Source organism: Schistocerca gregaria, chromosome 2 (assembly GCF_023897955.1).
Source record: "Schistocerca gregaria isolate iqSchGreg1 chromosome 2, iqSchGreg1.2, whole genome shotgun sequence".
Taxonomy (NCBI): domain Eukaryota; kingdom Metazoa; phylum Arthropoda; class Insecta; order Orthoptera; family Acrididae; genus Schistocerca; species Schistocerca gregaria.
In genome coordinates, this window is record NC_064921.1 from 635,744,371 (window position 1) to 635,769,220 (window position 24,850).

At 41.6% G+C, this 24,850-nt stretch overlaps 1 protein-coding gene across 5 annotated transcripts in view; it reads right to left on the reverse strand.

Annotated features, from left to right (window-relative positions):
- LOC126334659 (uncharacterized protein CG7065-like) overlaps positions 1-24,850 on the reverse strand; it is a 73,986-nt gene that overhangs the window by 42,275 nt on the left and 6,861 nt on the right. For 2 of the 5 annotated variants that reach the window (XM_049997115.1, XM_049997113.1), the window contains exons 2-3: positions 22,803-22,908; positions 22,351-22,512 (exon numbers count right to left, since the gene is read on the reverse strand). The exons of 1 other annotated variant lie outside the window; for it this stretch is intronic. In XM_049997115.1, coding sequence (XP_049853072.1) covers positions 22,351-22,461 — 111 coding nt within the window. In that variant the 5' untranslated portion in view covers positions 22,462-22,512; positions 22,803-22,908. Of the gene's footprint in view, positions 1-12,267; positions 12,502-22,350; positions 22,513-22,802; positions 22,909-24,850 lie in introns of those variants that run through there. 2 more of the 5 variants (XM_049997114.1, XM_049997116.1) reach the window with 2 other exon arrangements.

Below are 24,850 nucleotides of genomic sequence, written 5' to 3' on the forward strand. Positions count from 1 at the left end.
ATTGAAGGGCAAGTTCCCATCTCCGGAGTTCGGATAGGTTGGTGTTGGTGGGAAGTATCCAGATAATCCGGACGGTGTAACACTGTGCCAAGATGTGCTGGCCGTGCACCAAGGAATGTTTAGCTACAGGGTGATCCTCATTACCAACAAACACTGTCTGCCTGTGTCCATTCATGCGAATGGACAGTTTGTTGCTGGTCATTCCCACATAGAAAGCATCACAGTGTAGGCAGGTCAGTTGGTAAATCACGTGGGTGCTTTCACACGTGGCTCTGCCTTTGATCGTGTACACCTTCCGGGTTACAGGACTGGAGTAGGTGGTGGTGGGAGGGTGCATAGGACAGGGGTAGGAGCCAAAGGGTAGGGAAGGTGGTTTGGGGATTTCATAGGGATGAACCAAGAGGTTATGAAGGTTAGGTGGACGGCGGAAAGACACTCTTGGTGGAGTGGGGAGGATTTCATGAAGGATGGATCTCATTTCGGGGCAGGATTTTACTACGTCATATCCCTGCTGGAGAGCCACATTCAGAATCTGATCCAGTCCCGGGAAGTATCCTGTCACAAGTGGGGCACTTTTGAGGTTCTTCTGTGAGAGGTTCTGGGTTTGAGGGGATGAGGAAGTGGCTCTGGTTATTTGCTTCTATACCAGGTTAGGAGGGTAGTTGCGAGATGCGAAAGCTGTTTTCAGGTTGTTGGTGTAATGGTTCAGCGATTCAGGACTGGAGCAGATTCGTTTGCCACGAAGGCCTACGCTGTAGGGAAGGGACCGTTTGATATGGAATGGGTGGCAGCTGTCATAATGGAGGTACTGTTGCTTGTTGGTGGGTTTGGATGTGGACGGATGTGTGAAGCTGGCCATTGGACAGATGGAGGCCAATGTCAAGGAAAGTGGCATGGGATTTGGTGTAGGAACAGGTGAATCTGATGGAACCAAAGGAGTTGAGGTTGGAGAGGAAATTCTGGAGTTGTTCTTCACTGTGAGTCCAGATCATGAAGATATCATCAATAAATCTGTACCAAACTTTGGGTTGGCAGACTTGGGTAACCAAGAAGGCTTCCTCTAAGCGACCCATAAATAGGTTGGCATATGAGGGGCCATCCTGGTACCCATGGCTGTTCCCTTTAATTGTTGGTATGTCTTGGCCTTCAAAAGTGAAGTAGTTGTGGGTCAGGATGAAGCTGGCTAAGGTGATGAGGAAAGAGGTTTTAGGTAGGGTGGCAGGTGATTGGCGTGAAAGGAAGTGCTCCACTGCAGTGAGGCCCTGGACGTGGGGGATATTTGTGTATAGGGAAGTGGCATCAATGGTTACAAGGATGGTTTCTGGGGGTAACGGACTGGGTATGGATTCCAGGAGTTCGAGAAAGTGGTTGGTGCCTTTGATGAAGGATGGGAGACTGCATGTAATGGGTTGAAGGTGTCAATTTACGTAGGCAGATATACGTTCTGTGGGGGCTTCGTAACCAGCTACAATGGGGCGGCCGGGATGTTTGGGTTTGTGAATTTTCGGAAGTAAGTAGAAGGTAGGAGTGCGAGGTTTCGGTGGGGTCAGGAGTTTGATGGAGTCAGGTGAAAGTTTTTGTAGGGGGCCTAAGGTTCTGAAGATTCCTTGAAGCTCTGCCTGGACATCAAGAATGGGATTACCTTGCCAAACTTTGTATGTAGAGTTGCCTGAAAGCTGACGCAGTCCCTCAGCCACATACTCCCGACGATCAAGTACCACGGTCGTGGAACCCTTGTCAGACGGAAGAATGATGATGGATCGGTCAGCTTTCAGATCACGGATAGCCTGGGCTTTGGCTGTGGTGATGTTGGGAGTAGGATTAAGATTTTTCAAGAAAGATTGAGAGGCAAGGCTGGAAGTGAGAAATTCCTGGAAGGTTTGGAGAAATTCCTGGAAGGTTTCCTGCCCCGAAATGAGATCCATCCTTCATGAAATCCTCCCCACTCCACCAAGTGTGTCTTTCCGCTGTCCACCTAACCATCGTAACCTCTTAGTTCATCCCTATGAAATCCCCAAACCACCTTCCCTACCCTCTGGCTCCTACCCCTGTAACCGCCCCCGGTGTAAAACCTGTCCTATGCACCCTCCCACCACCACCTACTCCAGTCCTGTAACCCGGAAGGTGTACACAATCAAAGGCAGAGCCACGTGTGAAAGCACCCACGTGATTTACCAACTGACCTGCCTACACTGTGATGCTTTCTATGTGGGAATGACCAGCAACAAACTGTCCATTCGCATGAATGGACACAGGCAGACAGTGTTTGTTGGTAATGAGGATCACCCTGTGGCTAAACATGCCTTGGTGCACAGCCAGCACATCTAGGCACAGTGTTACACCGTCCGGGTTATCTCGATACTTCCCACCAACACCAACCTATCCGAACTCCGGAGATGGGAACTTGCCCTTCAATATATCCTCTCTTCTTGTTATCCACCAGGCCTCAGTCACCGCTAATTTCAAGTTGCCGCTACTCATACCTCACCTGTCATTCAACATCATCTTTGCCTCTGCACTTCCGCCTCGACTGACATCTCTGCCCAAACTCTTTGCCTTTAAATATGTCTGCTTGTGTCTGTATATGTATGGATAGATGTGTGTGTGTGTGTGTGTGTGTGTGTGTGTGTGTGTGTGCGCGCGTGCGCGCGTTAGTATATACCTATCCTTTTTTCTCCCTAAGGTAAGTCTTTCCGCTCCCGGGATTGGAATGACTCCTTACCCTCTCCCTTAAAACCCACATCCTTTCGTCTTTCCCTCTCCTTCCCTCTTTCCTGAAGAAGCAACCGTTGGTTGCGAAAGCTTGAATTTTGTGTGTATGTTTGTGTTTATTTGTGTGTCTATCAACCCGCCAGCGCTTTCATTTGGTAAGTCACATCATCTTTGTTTTTATATATTGCCAGAGGAATGTCAATTTACATTTCTAACAAATGCAATCTTTTTATTGTAATCATGTCAAAAAACTGTACCGCTCTTACCTATTTTCCACCTGTTGGATTAAAAAATTACAGATACTATTCAATTTTGATGTGCTTAATGAACTGATAGAAGGATTAATTCAGCATAAAGAGTAGTTACTATTATCTTCAAGAAGTGGCACTGAAACTGGAGCACATCATTTAGTTGTTTTCCAGTGAGTATTTGCTGAACAGTAGAATCATTATCATTACTTGTGTGGTCAACATGGCAAAACATCTACAAAAATTCTTAAACCTGTGACTATTTAACAACAGAGGATTTTGCAACAAGGTGCTGTACTTTGTGAAAAGAAGTAATAAAATTATCGAAATTAAATAAAAAACAGCAGATGAGAAGGACTGTCGTCTTTAACACTACTGCCAAACAACAGTTACTGATGAAGGAAAGTAAATGACAGTAATTTGCTTTTTACGAAAGACAGTCAATTCTGCTTGTGGAGAACAACTGATGGAGTCAAACGAAAGACTTTTTACTAATGGAATCCCTAAATACCACCAAAAAACACTACAGGACTTGCTGATGACATGTAAAGGAAACGCAGGATCACAGGCAGAGAAGGGTAGACTCAAGTGTCTGCAATAACTGTGTCTTTTATAATTTAACGAATAATGGAAAGAGTGAAGGTAAAAACTCACCACAGTTAAAATGCTGAGTGTTCGATAAGCATATAATCATAACAAGACTGAAACACTGCAAAGCTTTCAGATGAGTCCCCCATCAGAACTAAGAGCAGATCAAGCTGCAGTCTTGGTACAATGTGAACAGCTGGAGCATTATAGCCCTGCAAGTTGTGTGTGTGTGTGTGTGTGTGTGTGTAAAGTCTGAAGAAGAACTTGCCTGAGAGATTTGTAATGTTTTTGGTATTCTACATCACTTCAACTATACAGTGAGTTTTACCTTCACTCCTTCCATCATCAATATTCCATTATGGTCTTTCCACTGCCATACTTATTTTGCAGCAAATTAGATTTACATTGTGGTGCTGTAGTAACACTGTTCGGCTATTTTGCATGGCTCACTGTAAATTGCATTAAATGTGTAAAATCATCTGCTATTTCTTCTCTAAGTATTCTTACAAAATTAATAACTTCCTGCAAATATCATATCATTTCAGTGCGATGGGTACATCCATTACTCACTGTCCAAGAACTTTCCATCGAAATGGAAATATCATCACTTATCCCAAAAACTGATACTGTTACTGCAATACTTTTATGCTAACTGGTGCCTTCCTTCACATTTTTTTCTGCTATGCCCATAAAACAAACAATACAACTTAGCTGTTAGCTTATTTTTGTTCCCTTTTCCACTTCCAAAAAATTTGTTGCTCAGAGAGCTAAGAAGTTACTGATATTTTGCACGAAATATTATGAGATGAAGCAACATTTATATTGAACAGTATTTCATGTCTAATTTCACTGTCTCTGGCAACAGTTTGTCAGGGAGAGAGATTACTAGTTCAGATCCACTAAATAGTATGGGAATGACTGCTCTAGCGCACAAGTAACTACAGCCCTCACATTTAATACATAATTAATCTGACAGACACTAATGCCAAATAGTTGTTTGTTTAGTGCTGGTGTAAGAGTTACAGCTAATTTGTGAGAGAGAGTGTCATTTTCTTAGCACATGACTGTTGTTCACAACATGGTGCAAATATGCTGAAATAACCTAACTGCGACATTCACAGCTATATTTCAAAGCACACAGTATTCACTTTACATTTCAATCTTATCAGCCATGTTGTATTCACAATCAATCAATACAGTTGATACTAACATGCTGACATCTCTCTCATTCAAGGGTCCAAATTACTGAACAATTGTTCTGAAATATCTTACAAAACTGTTATTTTCATTTGATTTGTTCAAATGCTTATGAAATCAATGGGACAAGCTACTATACGTGCAGATACCTGTAATGGATTCTCTGCTATAAAGCTGACCACACGTGTTCAATGTTTAAACTGGTGAAGGCGCCACAGAATGTGTTAAAGCTGATTCATGCGTGTGTCACACCAAATCCGTGAAAGTGCTAGCAGAGAGAACTGCAATATCACAAGGACAGTAAAACTTTACGAAGAGAGAAGTTCAGCTACAGTTAATTAAATTAACTCAAAAGAATCTGTAATTGAACAATATAAATTCAGATATAGAAGTGTTCAAACTGTCTTTACAGGAATAATTGTTAATTAGAAAAATACACACTGCAAAAGCAACACGTGCCAAATAGCACTATTTTAGCAAATAACTATAATTTTACACTGTAGTGGTCATAGCTTGCCAACAGCCTTGCCGCAGTGGTAACATTGGTCCTTGTCAGTCCACCAAAGTTAAGCACTGTTGGGCTTGGCCAACACTTGGATGGGTAACCATCCGCTCTGCTGAGCTCTGTTGGTGCGTGGGGTGCACTCAGCACTTGTGAGGCAAATTGAGGATATACTTGACTGAGAAGCAGTGGTTCCAGTCACGAAAACTGACAATGGCCGGAAGAGTGATGTACTGATCACATGCCCCTTCACGTCCTCATTCAGTCAGTGACATCAGGCTGAGTATGACACGGTGGTCAGTCAATACCATTGTGCCTTCCAAGGCCTTTTCGGACAGAGTTTGGTTTAGTGGCCATAGCTCACTGGTCGCAAAATATTTTCAATAAAATTCTTCTGGGTTGTACATGGTCTCACATAAAATTTTACAACATGACACTGTTTACAACACAGAAGAATTTTATATAGGCTCCAGCCACAAAAATCTACCAATGTACAAAATTAATTATGGCAACATCTAATTTTATTTCTGCTTATGACTTTGAAAGAAGAGAGACTGCTACAAAGAGATTGCATGAAGATGATATCCATACCAATAATTTTCATTTGGCAGTAAGTCAAGCTTGCTGGTCTAATGGTACAGTGCATGCCAGGAAATGGAGCCCCAGTCAAGACATAAAAATTTTCAGTTTGCCTTTATCCTAGCCTTCACCTCTCCAAGATATGCCATGAACAACATGTGGTTCAGATTCCATGTTAACACTATAGGTCTGTTTTCCCCAGTAGGATTATTGGGGTAGGTTAGATGCAAGTAAGTCACTGAAGTGGTATCCAATTAACAAACTTGCAGCAGGAGATTGAACATCCACCTTATGGGACTCCTAGCAAATTTTGCCATATGACTATTCTTTATTTGTCAAAATATTGACTGTTTAGGCAAACAGACCTGTGAGAATGAAAAGAAGTGTGGGAATTGCCACACAGCTGAGAAATTGGTTTCAATTTGTAGTCCTGTCAATAATGCTCTCAGTCAGGAACCTGTGGAGTAACTTGGTAAAAGTACTGTGGACACTGTTAAATAATCACTGTGCCTTGGAAACAAGCGAGGAGAAAGAGTATGTTGGCAAACAAAGTGGACAAAGAGCAGTCTGTGGTTGCGAATAAAATAGTGCAAATCAGAGCTAATAAAACAGCGACAAGGGCCTCCTACTATAGTTGATAAGGAAGAGCTCAGAATGTGTAACTGTGGATGAAATCAGTAATATCACTGTGAACAGTAGTTAAATAATAAAATGATGTCGAGCAGAACATTTTAAGATACACTGCTAAAAAGAATTAGGGAAACATGATTTTGGGTATCTGCCATACTCTGCTGAGCAATAATTGAGGGCTGGATATGTTAAAAAAAAATCTTTATCTTTCACAAATTAAATACATACCTAAACATCATAACATCCTCAATCATTTACATAAAAGGACAGAAATGTCCAACAGGTGTCAAAAACAAAGTGGAAACAATTATTCATTCCTCATCTGGACATGGCACGCTCTGCAGAAGTCTACGGAGAGTTGTTCGAGAGTCTGTGGTGGAACTGGACAACCACAAACACGTCTGCCAAGCATGTCTCACATATGCATGATTGGAATTACGAGGTGCATTCAAGTTCTAAGGCCTCCGATTTTTTTTCTAATTAACTACTCACCCGAAATCGATGAAACTGGCATTACTTCTCGACGTAATTGCCCTGCAGACGTACACATTTTTCACAATGTTGACGCCATGATTCCATGGCAGCGGCGAAGGCTTTTTTTTTGGAGTCTGTTTTGACCACTGGAAAATCACTGAGGCAACAGCGGCACGGCTGGTGAATGTGCGGCCAGGGAGAGTGTCTTTCATTGTTGGAAAAAGCCAAAAGTCACTAGGAGCCAGGTCAGGTGAGTAGGGAGCATGAAGAATCACTTCAAAGTTGTTATCATGAAGAAACTGTTGCGTAACGTTAGCTCGATGTGCGGGTGCGTTGCCTTGGTGAAACAGCACACGCGCAGCCCTTCCCAGACATTTTTGTTGCAGTGCAGGAAGGAATTTGTTCTTCAAAACATTTTCGTAGGATGCACCTGTTACCGTAGTGCCCTTTGGAATGCAATGGGTAAGGATTACGCCCTCGCTGTTCCAGAACATGGACACCATAATTTTTTTCAGTACTGGCGGTTACCCGAAATTTTTTTGGTGGCGGTGAATCTGTGTGCTTCCATTGAGCTGACTGGCGCTTTGTTTCTGGATTGAGAAATGGCATCCACGTCTCATCCATTGTCACAACTGACGAAAATAAAGTCCCATTCATACTGTCGTTTCACGTCAACATTGCTTGGCATCATGAAACATGGGCAGCCATGTGGTCGTCCGTCAGCATTCGTGGCATCCACTTGGATGACACTCTTCACATTTTCAGGTCGTCATGCAGGATTGTGTGCACAGAACCCACAGAAATGCCAATTCTGGAGGCGATCTGTTCAACAGTAATTCGGCGATCCCCCAAAACAATTCTCTCCACTTTCTCGATCAGGTCGTCAGACCGGCTTGTGCGAGCCTGAGGTGGTTTCGGTTTGTTGTCACACAATGTTCTGCCTTCATTAAACTGTCGCACCCACGAACGCACTTTCAACACATCCATAACTCCATCACTACATGTCTCCTTCAACTGTCGATGAATTTCAATTGGTTTCACACCACGCAAATTCAGAAAACAAATGACTGCACGCTGGCCATTTCATTACTTCAATGCAAGAAATCCCTTTCTGATGCCTGCCACATAGGCCATAAGTTTAGAAGGTTGGTTGGTTGGTTGATTTGGGGGAGGAGACAAAATAGCAAGGTCATCAATCCCATCGAATTAGGAAAGGATGGGGAAGGAAGTTGGCCATGCCTTTTTGAAGGAACCATCGTGGCATTTGCCTGAAGCAACTTAGGGAAAACATGGAAAACCTAAATTATGGTGGCTGGACATGTGTTTGAAACATTGTCCTCCCGAATGTGAGTCCAGGGTGCTAACCACTGTGCCACCTCACTTGGTGGCATTCGAAGGAATTCAGGGCCGCCTCCATACATAGCAGCCACTATATGGTCCAATATGATCTGTTCAATGTACTGCCTGGCAGTAAGGCAACCATGGACAACAACAAGATCCATATGGTTGCCAATAGGGAAGCCTCCCCATAACATCATTGAACCTTTGAAATCTGTCAATTTCCTGGGCAACATTTCACAGGTACCACTCACCACTGGTCTCCACACTCGAATACAGCCATTACCTTGCATGAGCAGATATATGTACCCACTTGTGAATAACAAGTTTTGTCAGTGACAAAGTTACTAGTTGACACAGGAAAGGCAGAACCGAAGGCTAGTTACAAGATATTGTCGTGTCAAGTGGGGTACACAAAACAGGATGTCTGAGTTCTTACGTCCCTTCTCGTGACCTGTTACTTACAGTCTGATAGGACACAGTGGCTGAACTGGCCCTTCTGAGATTGTCTTGCACTGCTCTAGCAGTATCCATATGACATCGAAAAGTAAGTGCAGTGACAAATGAAAGTTTGTAACTCGGCTGGGATTTGAACCCAGGTCTCCAGCTCACCAAGTAGATTTTTTGGCATAGTGGCTTTGCACAAATGCAGAGACTACCATAGCATATCTCCCTCCTCAATCCAAATTGCCATTTGCACTTTAGCCCACTCAATATTCCCCCTAAACTCAAAAAGCAATGCAGAGGCTTTCCAATTGCATTGGAATAGCACCTCAGTGTTGAATGAACAGAGGTGCCTGCCTGAAACCCAGCTTTAATCAAATGAAACTACACTGATCAACCAGAACATTATGACCTAATAGCTGGTACGTCCACCTTTGGCATGGATAACAGTGGCAACGCATCATGGCATGTAAGCAATGAGGCTTTCGTATGTCGCTGGAGGGAGATGGCTCCACATCTACACACACAAGTCACCTAATTCCTGTCAATTCCAGGGAGGAGGGTGATGAGCTCTGATAGGCCAGCACATCAACTGGAACTCACAACTGTGTTGCTCAAACCAGTCCATCATACTCCTGGCCTTGTGATATGGCGCATTATCTTGTTGACAAATGCCACTGCCATTGAGAAATATGATCGTCATGAAGGGGTTTAAATGGTCTGTGGCCAGTGTACAATACTCCTTCGCCATCACGGTGTCTTGCATGAGCTCCACTGGATCCATGGATACCAATGTGACTGTTTCCCAGAGCGTAATAGAGCCTCCGCCAACTTGTCTCCAGATGTCAAGGAACTGTTCCTCTGGAAGATGACAAGATTTGAACCCTCCCAGTGACAGGCCTAAGAAGGTATCAGGATTCATCAGGCAAAGCAATGCTCTGCCCCACTGCACCAAAGTCCAGTGATGATAGTCACATGCCCATTTCAGTCGCAGCTGCCAATGTCACTGTGTTAACATTGTCATGTGCTCGAGTCACCAGCTGCGAGGGCCCATTTAGTGACCCTACAGTTCATTGCCTGCCCTGTTTTACCAGTCTGCCCAGCCAACAACATCCGACATCTGTTAACGAGTAGGTGGCCGCCAAACCACACGACATCTAGAAATAGCCGACATCTAGAAATAGCTTCACCTTGCTTTGGCCCAGTGTTGAAGACTCTCCTCATTCAAACTCAGATAGATCATTCGCCTATCCCATTGTACACACAGACGGCATGTGCACTGATACCACATGCACCGTGCATGTGTCTAACTACCAGTCATTCCTCACCAGGTGACGCTGCTATCACCTAGACAGGTTTATATTGAGAATAGGTTGGTGGTCATAATGTTTTGGCTGATCAGTGATACTGTTCCAGAGATATTTTCATGCTTCAAACAAGAATTTTCATTCATCACTTCAGTACATCATAGACATCTGAAACTTGAAAAGGTCTCTGGAACTATGTAGTTTCATTTGATTAAAGCACCTATGGCTGGCTATCAGGCATGACTCCTCACTTCATTTGATGCTGAGGTGCTACTCCAATACAACTGGAGAGCCTTCAAGGGGTAATACCAAGTGTGCTAGAGTAGTCCATACAGTTGTGCAAAGCCACTGTGCAGGAGTGGCGTGGTGCTTAGTACATCTGCCTGGAGAGCACAATACCCAACTGCAAATACCAGACTTTGTACAAATTTTCATTTGTCATAGACACTTGAGACATGACAATGTCTCTGGAAACATATAGTTAAGAATATGTACATACATCAACATGGTGTACCGTAGGTTTCTATTCTCACTCCTCTGTATCCACTTGCTCTGTCAGAAGATGCAAAGTCTCCTCCTTTTACATTCAGTGCACTCATTAGAATAAAAATTAGGGCTGGTCATCTTACTGAAAACACAGCTAATGCAGTATTTGAAAATATCAACAGATTGTGTAAATCAAATGGATCCTCATTATTTTTTGACAACACTCCAGCCATACAACTCAGTACTTCGAGAACTCCACAAGCTATAAAATAATCTATTCGAACAATAAAACACAAGCTGCAGAAAGTATCAAACTTTTGGGACTACAAATATCTCAATCTCAACTGGTAAATACACACATAAGAATTAACGAAGTGCCTTACCTAGGTTACATTTGCATTAAGTGAGGTTACTGTCATCAGTGATATACAAATGAGGTCATTTTGTGCATTTCCATTCACTAATGAGTTACACAATTATTTTTGAGCAAACTCAACTAACGGTGACGATACTTTTCGAATAAAGGAAGATGTCAATCTATCACTTTCTTCAAAAAATACTGCAAATGACAGACATAACGATGGAACCAAAAGCATTGTCTATAAGGACATCAATGGATTAACGTTGGGTCAGAAAGGGGTCAGATACACTGGTAAATGTCTATTCAATAATCTGCAAGAGCATATCAAAATTGTTGGAATTCAATATTGAATTAAAAAAACTTTCTGTTGGGTAACTGCTACTGCTCCATTAAAGATTATCTTCACAGATATTCTTAAAATTAATGTTTATATTTCGTTTTATACTTAATATTAGCATTGGAATACAATAATATTTCATAATGTTAAATGGGCCGTGAACCATGGACTTCGTGAAGTGGGGTGGGGTAGCTTGTGTGATTCAATGGCTTGCTGTATGTGCAACCGCAACGAAGGGGTATCAGTGGAGAACACGGCTTAAGATGTAGTTCCATGAAGAGGAGCAACGGCCATTGCAGTAGTTGCAGAGGCAACAGGCTGGATGACTGACTAATCTGGTCCTGTAACATTTGCCAACACGATCCGGCTATAATGGTACTGCAGCTCTACTTTATGGTTAAATGATGATTGGGTAAGGTATTCCGAAGATAAATTAGCCTCCCAGTTGGATCTCCAGTCAGAGACTACTCAGCAGTATGTTGTCATCAGGAACAACAAGACCAGCATAATAGGGGTCAGAGCGCAGAATGTTGGGATCCCTTAATCAAGTAAGTAGGCTCAAGAATTTAAGAAGGGAATGTACTAGTTAAGTGAGTTGGAATTAATGAAGTGCAGTGGCAGGAAGAACTGGGCTTCTAGTGTGGTGAGTACAAAATGGAAACAGTGGTAGTATGAGAATAAATTGATAAAAAATACGATATTAAAAGCCTGAATATACAGTACTGATGTTCCACAATAACATTTATTTAATAGTTCATTACAAACCAGCTTTTGGCTTCCTAGAGCATCATCAGATATCTCAATATAAAACATATAGTCCACACAACTAGAGTGAGAATTCATAGCTGTACAAAGATAGTTTTTCAGAGATATGTGACTTTAACGACTATATGTTGATCCAAAAACACAAACACAATGTAATACCCAAGAAGCTCTAAACAAATAAATCTTACACTGGTCCATGCACAACACTGCCCTTAGCCTAGCGATCATTTATATACCTAACGCAAGAATGGGCATACTGTAGCTATTCAATACAGTACCAAATTTTAAACATTACACACCTTCTCCAGCCTGGGCAAATTGAGCAAATTGGCTGGTTCTTCTGCATTAGGCATGGTCTATGATGGACCTTAGAAAGCTTATAAAAGAATTATTTCTTCATGGGCAGTTCCTCAGAAAAGCCTGGAAAATAGCTTTTAGGTGCCAAAAGTAACAATTGTGGGGATAGCCACTTCTATAATTTTTATTTGTGACAAATAATCGAAATTTTTACCAACTTTTCTTAAAGTTATGTTCTTACAGAATGTCGAAACTTTTTCAATGTCACAATCTATTACCTGACATCCAGAGGTTCAAAGTTACCATACTTACGCAAATAATATCCGGTCTGAGGCATAAATTTAGATTTAACTGACATAGTTAACACATGGGAAGATTTCTGTAGCCATTGCAATTTTTCTGAAGTTGTCACACAGTTGTTTTTGGTCACCAATACAAGCTGTCTTGCCCAGAAATTATTCAATGCTGCCACCTGGCAGCTAAGCCCCTTACAACTAGCTATTTTGTCACATGAAATTCTTTGTACTTGTAAATCAAACTCCGCATCTTTTTGTATATTGTAGGGGTAACCTAAAAATGTTTTCATTTTCATGTAAAGTAGTGTAAAGTGAACTTGCATTTTATAGGAGACTATCCTGCATTAACATTATATTGTGCACATTTATCTGTTTTTTGTATGTGTGATTATTATGAAAAGGATAGTTGCCACTCACCATATAGCGGAGATGCTGAGTCACCCAGAGGCACAACAAAAAGACTGTCAGAAAGTGAGCTTTGTAACATTCCATCCTGACTTTTCCATTATATGTGTCAAAGTATATAAAGAAACTGTCAAACTTATCCATAGAATCCGTTTTATATAAGCAGCACACCGTGCCGCAACAGGGAAAAGAAGGGAACCAGCTGAAAAATGCTCCTGACAGAGCACAAAAAAGATGAACATGCTCCTGTTTGGACTCTGCCTTAATCCTCCTCCCACTCTCCACCAGAAATTTTGGCATATGAGCATATTCACACTTTTATGTACTACAAGAGAGTAGCAGAGTAAAGTGACAGTGGAAGAGAGTGTTGACAGTGTCATTGGGAGAGAAAAGATAATGCTGATGGGAGATACGAAGTGGCGATGAAAGAGGAAGAGGGAGGGGGGGGGGGGGGAGGTTATGAAGACAAGTGCAGTGGAAGGCAAAGAGAGAGGAGATAGTGATGGTCAGTTAGAAGCAATGGCTGTAAAATAAAAAGAGAGATGGATGGGACAAAGTAGTGGGAGCAAAAGAGAAAGTAGGCAGTGAAGACCATAGGTAGGCTTGTGGGGTCCAGAGACCTCACACCAATGAAATTTAACATGAAAAAATTTACCCACTTTTCCCACCCTCTATACCCACATATAAAATTTCCCAGTCTAGGGGTCAACCTCCAAGCAAAGCATCCCCAAGTACATGTGTGCAAAGAAGACAATGGAGGTTGAAGATAAAGACAGGAAGACGATGGTGGTTGAAGAGAAAGACAGTAGACTGAAAGAGAGAGAGAGAGAGAGAGAGAGAGAGAGAGAGAGAGAGAGAGAGAGAGAGAGAGAGATGCAATGGGACAGAAAACAAATGGGCCAATGACAATGGCAGTGGGGCAGAGGGAAAGTGAAACTGGCAGCAAAGGAGGGTGTGATAATGAAAAGCAAGAGAAAAGAATGAAGAGAGTAACAGTACTAGACAATGACAGGAGAAAGAGACAATGTGAGAAAAACAGGACATACATAGTGAGAGGGAGATGCTGAGTAGCAAGGTTTTACTTTAAAGTGACTGCTTAAAAGGACTTAGAATATTCTGTGTTAAAAGAGTGTGAATGTATTCCCATGGCAAAATTTTTGTCGAGGAAGGCAGAATGAGAATTGAGGCAGCTGGTTCCCCTATTTTTTTTCCTAGGAGTCTTTTTAAAAGGGGCATTTTTGCCATTTCTGTGCTCTGACAGGAGCTTTTTTCAGTTGATTACAGTATGTTCAAAGATTGAAGTATAGGGATGTAGAAGCCAAATACGTCATAAAAGTGAGCAATGGAACAGACTACTATGTTATATGGATAAAACCGGTGAATTTTATGAACAGTTAAAAAAAGGGGGGGGGGGCAGAGGTGAGAAATGAGTCTATGTAATGTGGGTGTTGAAAAGATAGGACTCATATTGAAAGATATGAAATGGAGTGATCACACTAGCTCAGTAGTGGGTAAAGCAGGAGGTAGACTTCAGTTTATTGGTTAATACTGGGGAAGTGCAATCAGTTTACAAAGGAAATTGCTTAAAAATCAATCATGTGACCTATTCTACAATACTGCTCAAATGTGTGGATCCTGTACCAAATAGTACTAACAGAGGTATTGAACATATACAGAAAAGGGCAGCACAAATGGTCATATGTTCGTCTGACCCGTGAAAGAGTGTCACAAAGATTCTGAAGAAACTGAATTGGCAGACTCTTGGAGACAGATGTAAACTATCCAAAGAAAACCTACATACAAAGTTTCAAAAACCAGTTTTAAATGAAGACTCTAGGAATATACCACAACCCCTTACGTATCCCTCACATATGGATTGTGAAGACAGGATTAGATTAACTATGGCACACAAAGAGGCACTGAAACAATCATTCTTCCCACATTCCATACGCGAATGGAATGCGAAGACATCCTAATAACTGATACAATAGAATGTACCCTCTGTCATGCACTTCACAGGGGTTTGCAAAGTACGGATGTAGATGCAGACCAAGAAATCATCTATTTAGTAATGGAGGGATGGGGTGTGGGGTAGGAGGTTGCAGAGGGTGAAAATTGTAATGGTGGGCCAAGGCCTGAATACTGGAAATACGTTAAAATGAATGTATGTTGCAGTAGTTATGCAAGATAAGACACTTGTAGAGAAAAAGATAGCATGGAAAGCTGCATTTGCCCAGTCTTCAGGGGCAGTGGCCATGACAACAACAAAAACAACGTGTACCTTCCACAACAAAGCACATGGTGGCTTCCAGAACACCAACGTAGAAACTGAAGAACTGCCAACCCAAACCATCATATTATAGATAATGCAACATTACAACAACCACATCTCAAGATCTTGGTTATACTCACATAAATGGTTGTGCAACAATTAAAGCATTGCTGATACACAACACGAATGCTTTATAGGTGTGTGTGTGTGTGTGTGTGTGGGGAGGGGGGCGCGCGCGCGTGGGCGAGCGTTTTCAGTCAGCTCTTTTGCCTATCCAGCTCTCCATGCGTCAACTACACACTGACTGGCTACTTTTGCTCTTAATATTTGCATTCCACCCGAACCTTCTTAGTATCAACAGAATATAAATTTTGACTAACTACACAGCTAGCAGCCTAATGATAACAGAATCTACTGACAAGTTACAGGAACCAGGAAGATAATATTTAGTGACAATACAGGTTGCATTTATGAAACCTGCCATGAAGAAATGTCTACAATTTCCTTTTCTCAACTACCTAAGTTCATCAATGAAACAAGAAATGCAGTGGAAATCCACATAAATCAAGTGTTCTGCAACATCAACAAATCCACAGGTACAAATTTCAATAAAACTCTTCTGGACGTGTGACCCTGTCATAATCTGATAACATGATTTTGACTACCACTGCACATAGCCTATCCTGATGAACGTATCCTACAATGGTAGCCAAAGCCAAAATGTCGGTAGTTTTACCACATCATAACATGAAATATATTGAAATGGGCTCCAGACCTGGAATTCTGCACCGTTATATGAACATATAAATGACTCTCTACAATTATTACCAGCCATCATTCTATTGTCAGAACTAGACCCCAGTATCAACAAAATCAATCATTAAAATCATACAACTAGCTAGCTTTGACAAGAATAAACAACAGTAATGAGTTGTCTTACCAAAACATTTTTTTCCATCAGTCATAATTTCTCCGACAAGTTTGATGCAGTCCATCACAACTTCTTCTCCTGTGTCAACTTCATCATCTCTGAGCTGCAAGGACATGCTACATCCTGAGTTACTTGCTGGCTATATTACAATCTCTGTCTTCCCTTTACTCTCCACAGGTCCATGTAACGACATGGAAATTATTTCCTGATGCATTAACATACGTCCTATCATTCTCTCTCTTCTTCTTGTTGAGGGGTTCCACGTGTTCCTCTTCTTGTACATTCTGCAGACATCCTTCTATTACACCAGATCTCAAATGCTTTGATTCTCTTCTTTCACAGTTTTCTCACAGTCGGTAATTCCCTTCCATACAATGTTGTGTTCAAAATGTACATTCTCAGAAATTTCTTCCTCAAATTAAGGGCACGGTTTTCTCATAGTCGATAATTCCCTTCCATTCAATAGTGTGTTGAAATGTACATTCTCAGAAATTTCTTTCTTAAATTAAGGCAATGTCATACAACTAGTCTTGATCAGGAATGTTCTCTTTGCTTATGATAGTCTTTTTATGTCATCCTTGCTTTGATTGTCATTTCTCATTTTGCTCCAAGATTACAGTATTCATTCACTTGGTATATTTTGTAGTTCCCGATTCCGATGTTGATTTTATTACTAATCTCATTTCTGCTACTCCTCATTACCTTTATCTTTCTTTCATTTACTCTCAATTCACATTCATTTCTCAGTACACTGTTCAATCCACTCAACAAGCCCTGCATTCTTCCCTGACTTTCACTGAGGATAGCAAAGACATAAACAAATCTAATAACCAATATTGGTTCACCATGAATTTTAATCTAAGTCATGAGCCTTTCTTCTATTTCCATCACAGCCTCTTCAACGTACACACTAAATAGTTTTCAATCACAGCTCTATCTTCTTAGTCTTCCACACTTATTGTTCTTTCTAGGTTCTTATACATATTATGTACTGCCCATACATCTTGCACCATTTTACATTGCCAAATATTTTTTCTAGGGCTCAGTGGTAAAGTGTCATATTAAAAATATATAAGTCTTTGGATCAATTCCTGGTCAATCCTATATGATATTATCTAAAGTCTTGTTTCCATTATTAAGTGTTAACTGTTCCTCTGATGCCTTTACCTTCCCTAAGGCCAAACTGCTCATGCCTAACACATCCTCAGTTTTCTTTTCTATTCTTGCCAGCAAATTGGACACGTGATTTGTTAGGCTTTGTGTGTGATAATACTTGAACTTCTCTGCCCTTACTATCTTCAGGATTCTGTGGATGATATTCTTCTGAAATTCTCATGCCATGTCTGGTGTCTCTCAGATTCTACACACTAATTTAAAATACTTTAGTTGGCATTTTCAAAAATCTGAAAGAATGCTATCTATACCATCTGCTTTATTTGACTACAAGTCTTTCAAAGGTCTTTGAAAGTCGGGCAGTAATAATATATCCCCTATGTCTGCCAAACCAACTTGTACTACTTCTTCCTCACATCCCCAGACAGTTCCTCGCCCTAATGTACAGCGCAATTACACTGCACTCTACCCATCAACCTGCTCTCTCTACTCTACACATAACAATGGAATTCCTCCTGCACTCTTAACATTGAAACCCTTGCTTTTAATTTCACCAAAGGATGTTTTGACTTTTCTGTAGGCTGAATCTGCCCGATTTCTTCCCATTTTTCCTGTTGCATAATCCGTGATGGTCATGGGGGAAGTTTTTCGAAATTAGACCACTTAGCATGGAATGACCCATGAGTTAATGTGTTAAATATTTGACATTAAGCATGTAAGGAAAAACGCTTAGAAAATATTTCAAATTATGTTTAAACTTTCTTGGAAGTTGCTAAATGGTCCCATCTTCAAATACTGAGTGAATATAGTCAGGGTAACTGGTGTGCCACGTATTACACTGCCTCATGACATTTGCAAAGCCTCTAATTGTTTGTCTTAATATGTTAAACCTTTAACAGAACGAGTATGTGAGATATTTAAAAGTAAATTTTTATTGGCCCTGGTAGTTCTTAGGCAACCTGCAACTGGGACAGTGCACCATGAACATTTAAGCAATAGTAATTTAGATATGGAGGGGTAGAAGGACATTGAAGGCAGAGGGGGAGGGGGGAGGAAGAAGAGAGCAGAGAGAGCAGGGGGGAGAGAGGGAGGGAGAGAGAGAGAGAGAGAGAGAGAGAGAGAGAGAGAGAGAGAGAGAGGAAGGGAGGGGTGAGGAGCATGGGGCAAGAAGGTGGGTGGAGGAGGTGGGATCAGTCAAGAGCAAGAGGCCAAACAGAAACATAGCAGGAGGGGCGGGCCAAGAGCGCAGAGGGAGAGGTGGGGCTAGAGGGCAGAGGAACAAGCGAGGGAATCGGGAGGGCAGAAGAAAAGCGAGTAGAGTTTCGAACATGATATGAGGAAAAGGATTAGATTGCTATTCACTGTAAAGATGACACATCAAGTGTCCTTTTCTCTACTGAAAGGTAGCAGTTTTGCAGACTGGCACAACGTAAGGACTGTTACACATTTTAGCTTTTAGCCAAACCCTTTTCTTTAAAAAAAGAAAAAAAAAAAAAAAGTTGTGCGCGCGCCACACACACAGAAGCAAGTACACCTGAATCTCTTGCTCTCCAGCATCCGGAAGAGCATTCCAACATTACCTCCATAAGTTATCCCACTTGCTGACATTCAACTGCTGCCCTGGGGCACCACTATCCAAATCCCTATAAAACTCCCTCCCAACACTCCAAATCCAAAGCCTTTCCACCAAATCCTCAACCCCACAGTAGTTTCAGTTTTATCCAAAGGCCTCACCTTCAGCCCACACACATATTTAACGAAGCTGAACATGTCAAATACCTACTACTATTTTTCCAATCCCTGCTAAGGGAACAATTCTTTGCTACCAGTCCTTCCAACCAAAGTGAATCCACTGACATCCCCCCCCCCCTTCACACACACCTAGTTACATCTTGGTCATCTCCCAGGAATTCCTTACCTCCAACTTGGCGTCACCATCCTTCCTCAGGTCCCTTCCTAAGAATACCAACCTTTCAGTAGAGGAAAGGACACCCTTATATAGTCTCAAAACAGATCCTGAGCTAATCATCCTCCCTGCACACAAAGGCTCCACCACTGTCGTGATGAGTCGCAACGACTACCAACTATCTGACTTGTCCACCTATAAACTTTGTCACAGTGATCCCACCCCATAAGTTCTACATAACCTCTAATCCCTGATTAAAGCCTTATGCGCTTCTAGAACCTCTCCCCTGAATACATTTCCCTCCTCACCCCTATGACACCCAACTTCTGTGTGCTCCCCAAAATTCACAAACCCAACAATCCTGGACACCCCACTTTAGGTGGTTATTGTGCCCCCAATAAAAGAATTTCAGCCCTCATTGACCAACACCTCCAATCAATTGCCCGCAATTGAGCCCCCAATATCTAAGATAGCGACCACTCCGTTCATCACCTCTCCGTCAACTCTATCCCTTTACCTCCTGGTTGCCTACTGTTCACTGCTGATGCCACTTTCCTACGTACCAACATCCCTCATGCCCATGGTCTTGCCGCAAATGAACACTACCTTTCCCAAAGTTCTTCACATTCCAAACCCACCTCATTCCTCAAAAACCTTAATAAATTTACCCTAACACACAACTACTCTCCTCTGAAGGGAAGGTATACAAACAAATCTGTAGCACAGTCATAGTCACCTGCATGGCACACTCCTATGCCAACCTGTTTATGGACATCTAGAGGAAACCTTCCTTGCCTCCCAAGGCCCAAAACACCTGGTTTGTTCAGGTTCATTGATGATATCTTTATGATTTGGACTCAGGGCCAAGACACCCTATCCTCATTCCTTCATAACTTTAGACATCATTCCTACCACCAGCATCACCTGGTCCTCCTCAACCCAGCATTCTACTTTCCTAGATGTTGACCTTCTCCACTCTGATGGTTCCATCCACGTTATAACCACCAACAGTAACTACATTTGACAGCTGCCATCCCTTCCACCCCTCACATGCAGACTTGCCACCTGGGGGTGACATCTGCAGTGACAGAACTCCCTTTCCCAGTATGCTGAAGCTCTCATCAAGGCCTTCACAGACATGCACTCTCCCTTGGACCTGGTCACCAAAAAAATTCCGGTGTCGTTTCCCCTAACATCACAATAATCCCATCAACCCCAAGAGCCAGCTACAAAAGAGTGTCCCTCTTCATCAACCAATACCACCTCCGACTGAAACAACTGAACCACATCTTTCATCATTCCCTGAAATGAAGGAAATCCTAACCAAGATCCTTCTCACCTATCCTGAGATGGTGTTCTGTAGTAAACTCAACCTCCACAACATTCTTCTCCATCCCTATGCTCCACCCAATCCCAACCCCTTGCCACAGGGATCATATCCCTGTGGAAGACCTTTGTGTAAGACCTGCCCAATGCACCCACCCAGCACTTACTACTACAGTCCTGTAACAGGCTTATCTTACCCCATTAGAGGCTGGGCCACCTGTGAAATCGGCCGTGTTGTAAGCCAACTATGCTGCAAGCATCGCACAGCTGTTTATATTTGTATGACTACCAACCAGCTGTCCACAAGAATGAACAGTCAACACAAAACTGTGGCCAAGATCAAAACAGACCACCCCATGGCACAACATGACACTGAAAATAATACGCTGATTTCAATGGTTGCTGCACAACACCAGGTCAATGGATCCTGCCCTCTACCACCAGATTTTCTGAACTAAGCAGATCGGAGTTATCCTTAAAACACATTCTCCACTCGCAAAATCATCCTGGTCTCAGCCTACAGTAACTTACTTCCTCCCCACCCCCACCCTCCACCTGAGAGTTTCCATCCCTTCATCCTATCACCTCCTCCATTTTCACATTCTCTCACCCTCTTCATGTGCCAGCCTCTGCCGATTTAGCTGCCTGTCCTTTCCACTTCCCTACTCCTCTCCTTTTCTGTTCTCCTCCTTTTCCACTCCCCATTTTTTCTCCGAAATCTCACCTCCAGACACTGCACCTGGTAGTCTCCAGCCCCTGCACACTCCACCAGACAGTATCATTCTCCCCCCACCCATACCCTGTCATCCCTCCACCTTTCCTGCCCCACTCCAGATTTCTATTCCCACATAACAGATGCATTCCAGTTGGAGCTGTTTGGTCAGTGGCAAAAGTCATTTGCATGTGAGATGTGCTTGCTTGTGTGAATGTCGTGTCAGTTTTTTTATTGTGCCTGTCTGCAACTCAATGGATCATTTTTACAGTGAGTAGTAATCTATCCTTTTCTAATACTGTTGATATTGCAACCTGTAGTTTCCACCATTAGATTTGAAAATGAAATTGAAAGTAGTTCTGCTAAACAAAAAAGTTTTACTAAACATAGCAACATACTTTTCACTGCAAAGACTCCAGCATTCCTGGGCAAGTCACTCTGGGTTTGATGAGGAATTTTATCTTTTCTATTTTAACATGAAATTAGTAAATTAAAATTTCTGATGACATCAACATTTTATTACCTATGCAACAGCATTCCTCACTTCTTCAGAACATGATGCCATCTACTGTGACTGGGGTACTTTCATTATCCCTCTCAATAACTCTTTCTCCTGTTGTGCCTGTTCCATTTTCATTGCTCTCTTCCATAATCATCCAACTGATTATTAGTGATATCTCTCTTGTTCAACATACTAAATATGTACTTGGAAGAAATGACACTAACTAGCGAAGGTAAATACTTGCTGTTACTGATACGGTTTTATTCTGCTTTAACAGTATGTAACAAGTAAAGAACATCATTAATGGAAATGTTGTCCAAATTGGAAGGACCATCTGGGAAGAAAATGTTGCCAGGTATCCACGAGCTGTGTCTGTGTTCCATTTCAGGAACAAATACCAAAGTTATATACTGGATAGCTGTGTGGCATGCTCTATAGGTGTGATGATGGAGAAGGTGACCCAAGAAATTTTGCATGTACAAAGACTGCCACATTAGAGTAGTGCTTAAGCTATTTGTACCATGCTGTAAGAGAAGATAAACCTGTTCGAATTCCAAAAGTTATATGCAAACATGAATTTGAGTCTGGACAGTATAACAAAAATCTCTTTTGTCCCCCATACCCGTTCTTTTTCATGTATGTCCAACTGCCGGCCACCAACAGAAAATCTTCTTTCTATATTTAAATCATCAAAATCTTCATGTGACTGGTTGATACGTGTATAACCTTCCATGTTATATGGTGCCAGTCCAAATTAATGAGATTCTGGAGTTTCTTGGTTACACTGGAAAAAAATGTAGTAGTTATACTACTCTGGAAATGTAAATTAGAAGTATGTACAAATAATGTTCCACTTAGGGTATAGTCTCTCTCTCCCTCTCTCTCTCTCTCTCTCTCTCTATCAAGCACGCGCACACACACAAGCATGCGTACGCACACACGCGTGCACACACACACACACACACACACACACACACACACACAAATAACTATTACTAAACTTGTCACGTTGTAACAATCATATTCATTTATAAAAAGGGACGTAGAACCAAACACACAGCATCTAAAACTTACCACTTTTGTGATGGGAGTAAAGTTCTGGGGCATCTTCTGCTCCTCCAATGTCTTCATGTAATTCCTCAAACTCTGTATTTCACTCCATAAACAGAATTTATTGGTTCTTTGTAGCACACAGTTCGTGTAGATTACATCCACAAATATAAAGAAAAGTTGTCAATTGTAATTCAATCTCGCGTATAAATTCTGATTCTTTTGATTGTCGTCATGTTTAAATTTCATATGGTTTTATCAACTGACACAGACTCTACTGAGAGATCAGTAACTTCCATAAAAGCTGAACATATTTTTATTTAACAATGCAAAAGGCAACAAAATACAGCTCACAGGAATCAATATATTCACTAACACACAATTAACTGAATAACACATAATCAACATATTAAGTATCATGTACAATAACAGCAGCACAGTAATAAACTGTAGAGAAAGAACATAAATTTGCAATCTGATTAGTCATGTCATTTAGTGTATACTACGTAAGGAATAAACAATAGCAATGAATTCTAGAATCTGTATCCATATTTTCTTTTTATTTTCTACGCTAACCAGTAATAATGCCATACTGTAGATGCTTTATGGGTTCATAACTACAACTCGGCAGTCATGAAGGTTCTCAAAGTTCACTGCAGGAAACAGTAAGTCAAGTAACAAAAACTACCATTTCAGTTTAACCATTTTACTTCAAATCAGTAGTATCTTGAAGTTACTGATAAATTTAGTTGGTCCTTTTTCTTCATTTGCTTGAAGATGTACGGTAGCAAATTCATTAAAGTCTTTTTGTAGTCTTTGTCTAAATACCTAGTGCAGGGTGTTCCAACACTGCCCAATAGGACACTCGTACTCACTTAGCTTGTTCCAATGTATACTGTCATACATACGCTGAGACAAACTTCTTTTGCCGCAAGCAACCAATGGCAGCATTTCAAGACTCAGACAATCTCTGTGGCATAAGGAGAGAGAAAAGGGATATACATAAAAGCTGTACTACATAGTGAACAGGTTCCTCTGAATAGTAAAGCTGCTCACCCAACTACTGTCTAGTTCTGAATTATGAGTCGCTGCACTGATACATATCTACTTAGTATTCCCATCTTTCAATAAATGCCAGCAAGACCAGACAACATCAATTTGTTGCAGAGGCTGGCAGCTAAATCCGAGAGTGGCAGGTTTCTCCAAATCAAGGTAACCACAATACATCACTGAGATGATGGCACACAAAAAAACGTTACGTCAGTATGACCTCTTTGATAGTATGTTCCATGCAATAGATATCCAACCTCTGGTGAAAATAAAAATATTGCTTCCAGAATGAGATTTTCACTCTGCTGCGGATTGTGCGCTGATATGAAAACTTCCTGGCAGAGTAAAACTGTGTGCCGGACCGAGACTCGAACTCGGGACCTTTGCCTTTCGCGGGCAAGTGCTCTACCACTGAGCTACCCAAGCACGACTCACGCCCCGTCCTCACAGCTTTACTTCTGCCAGTATCTCGTCTCCTACCTTCCAAACTTTACAGAAGCTCTAATGCAAACCTGGAGAACTAGCACTCCTGAAAGAAAGGATATTGCGGAGACATGTCTTAGCCACAGCTTGAGGGATGTTTCCAGAATGAGATTTTCACTCTGCAGCGGAGTGTTTTAATCTGCCAGGAAGTTTCAGAAATATTGCTGTTGCACACCTTGTCTACCCTATGCTCCACTGCCATACTTGAACCTACTCAGATGATATGTAGAGCTATTCCATTTGTGACAATCAAAGGAGTCTTCACTCTCCAACAAAGCAGTTATCCGAATTGCTCACATATGCATGAACATAACAGATAATTAAGGTAGACTAAATAGAGTAACCCCCCCCCCCCTGAAAAAAATAAATAAAAAAAGAAACCAAGGAACAACAGGTGAAAGACTCAATGCAACAACCTGTTTGTTTAGAAAAATAGCTATGAAATGAAGTAATAAACAAACAGACTGAACTACTGCAGCACAAACTGCTGATAAAAATCACAGATAATAAAAGACAAACATGAAAATCTGATGCCAACC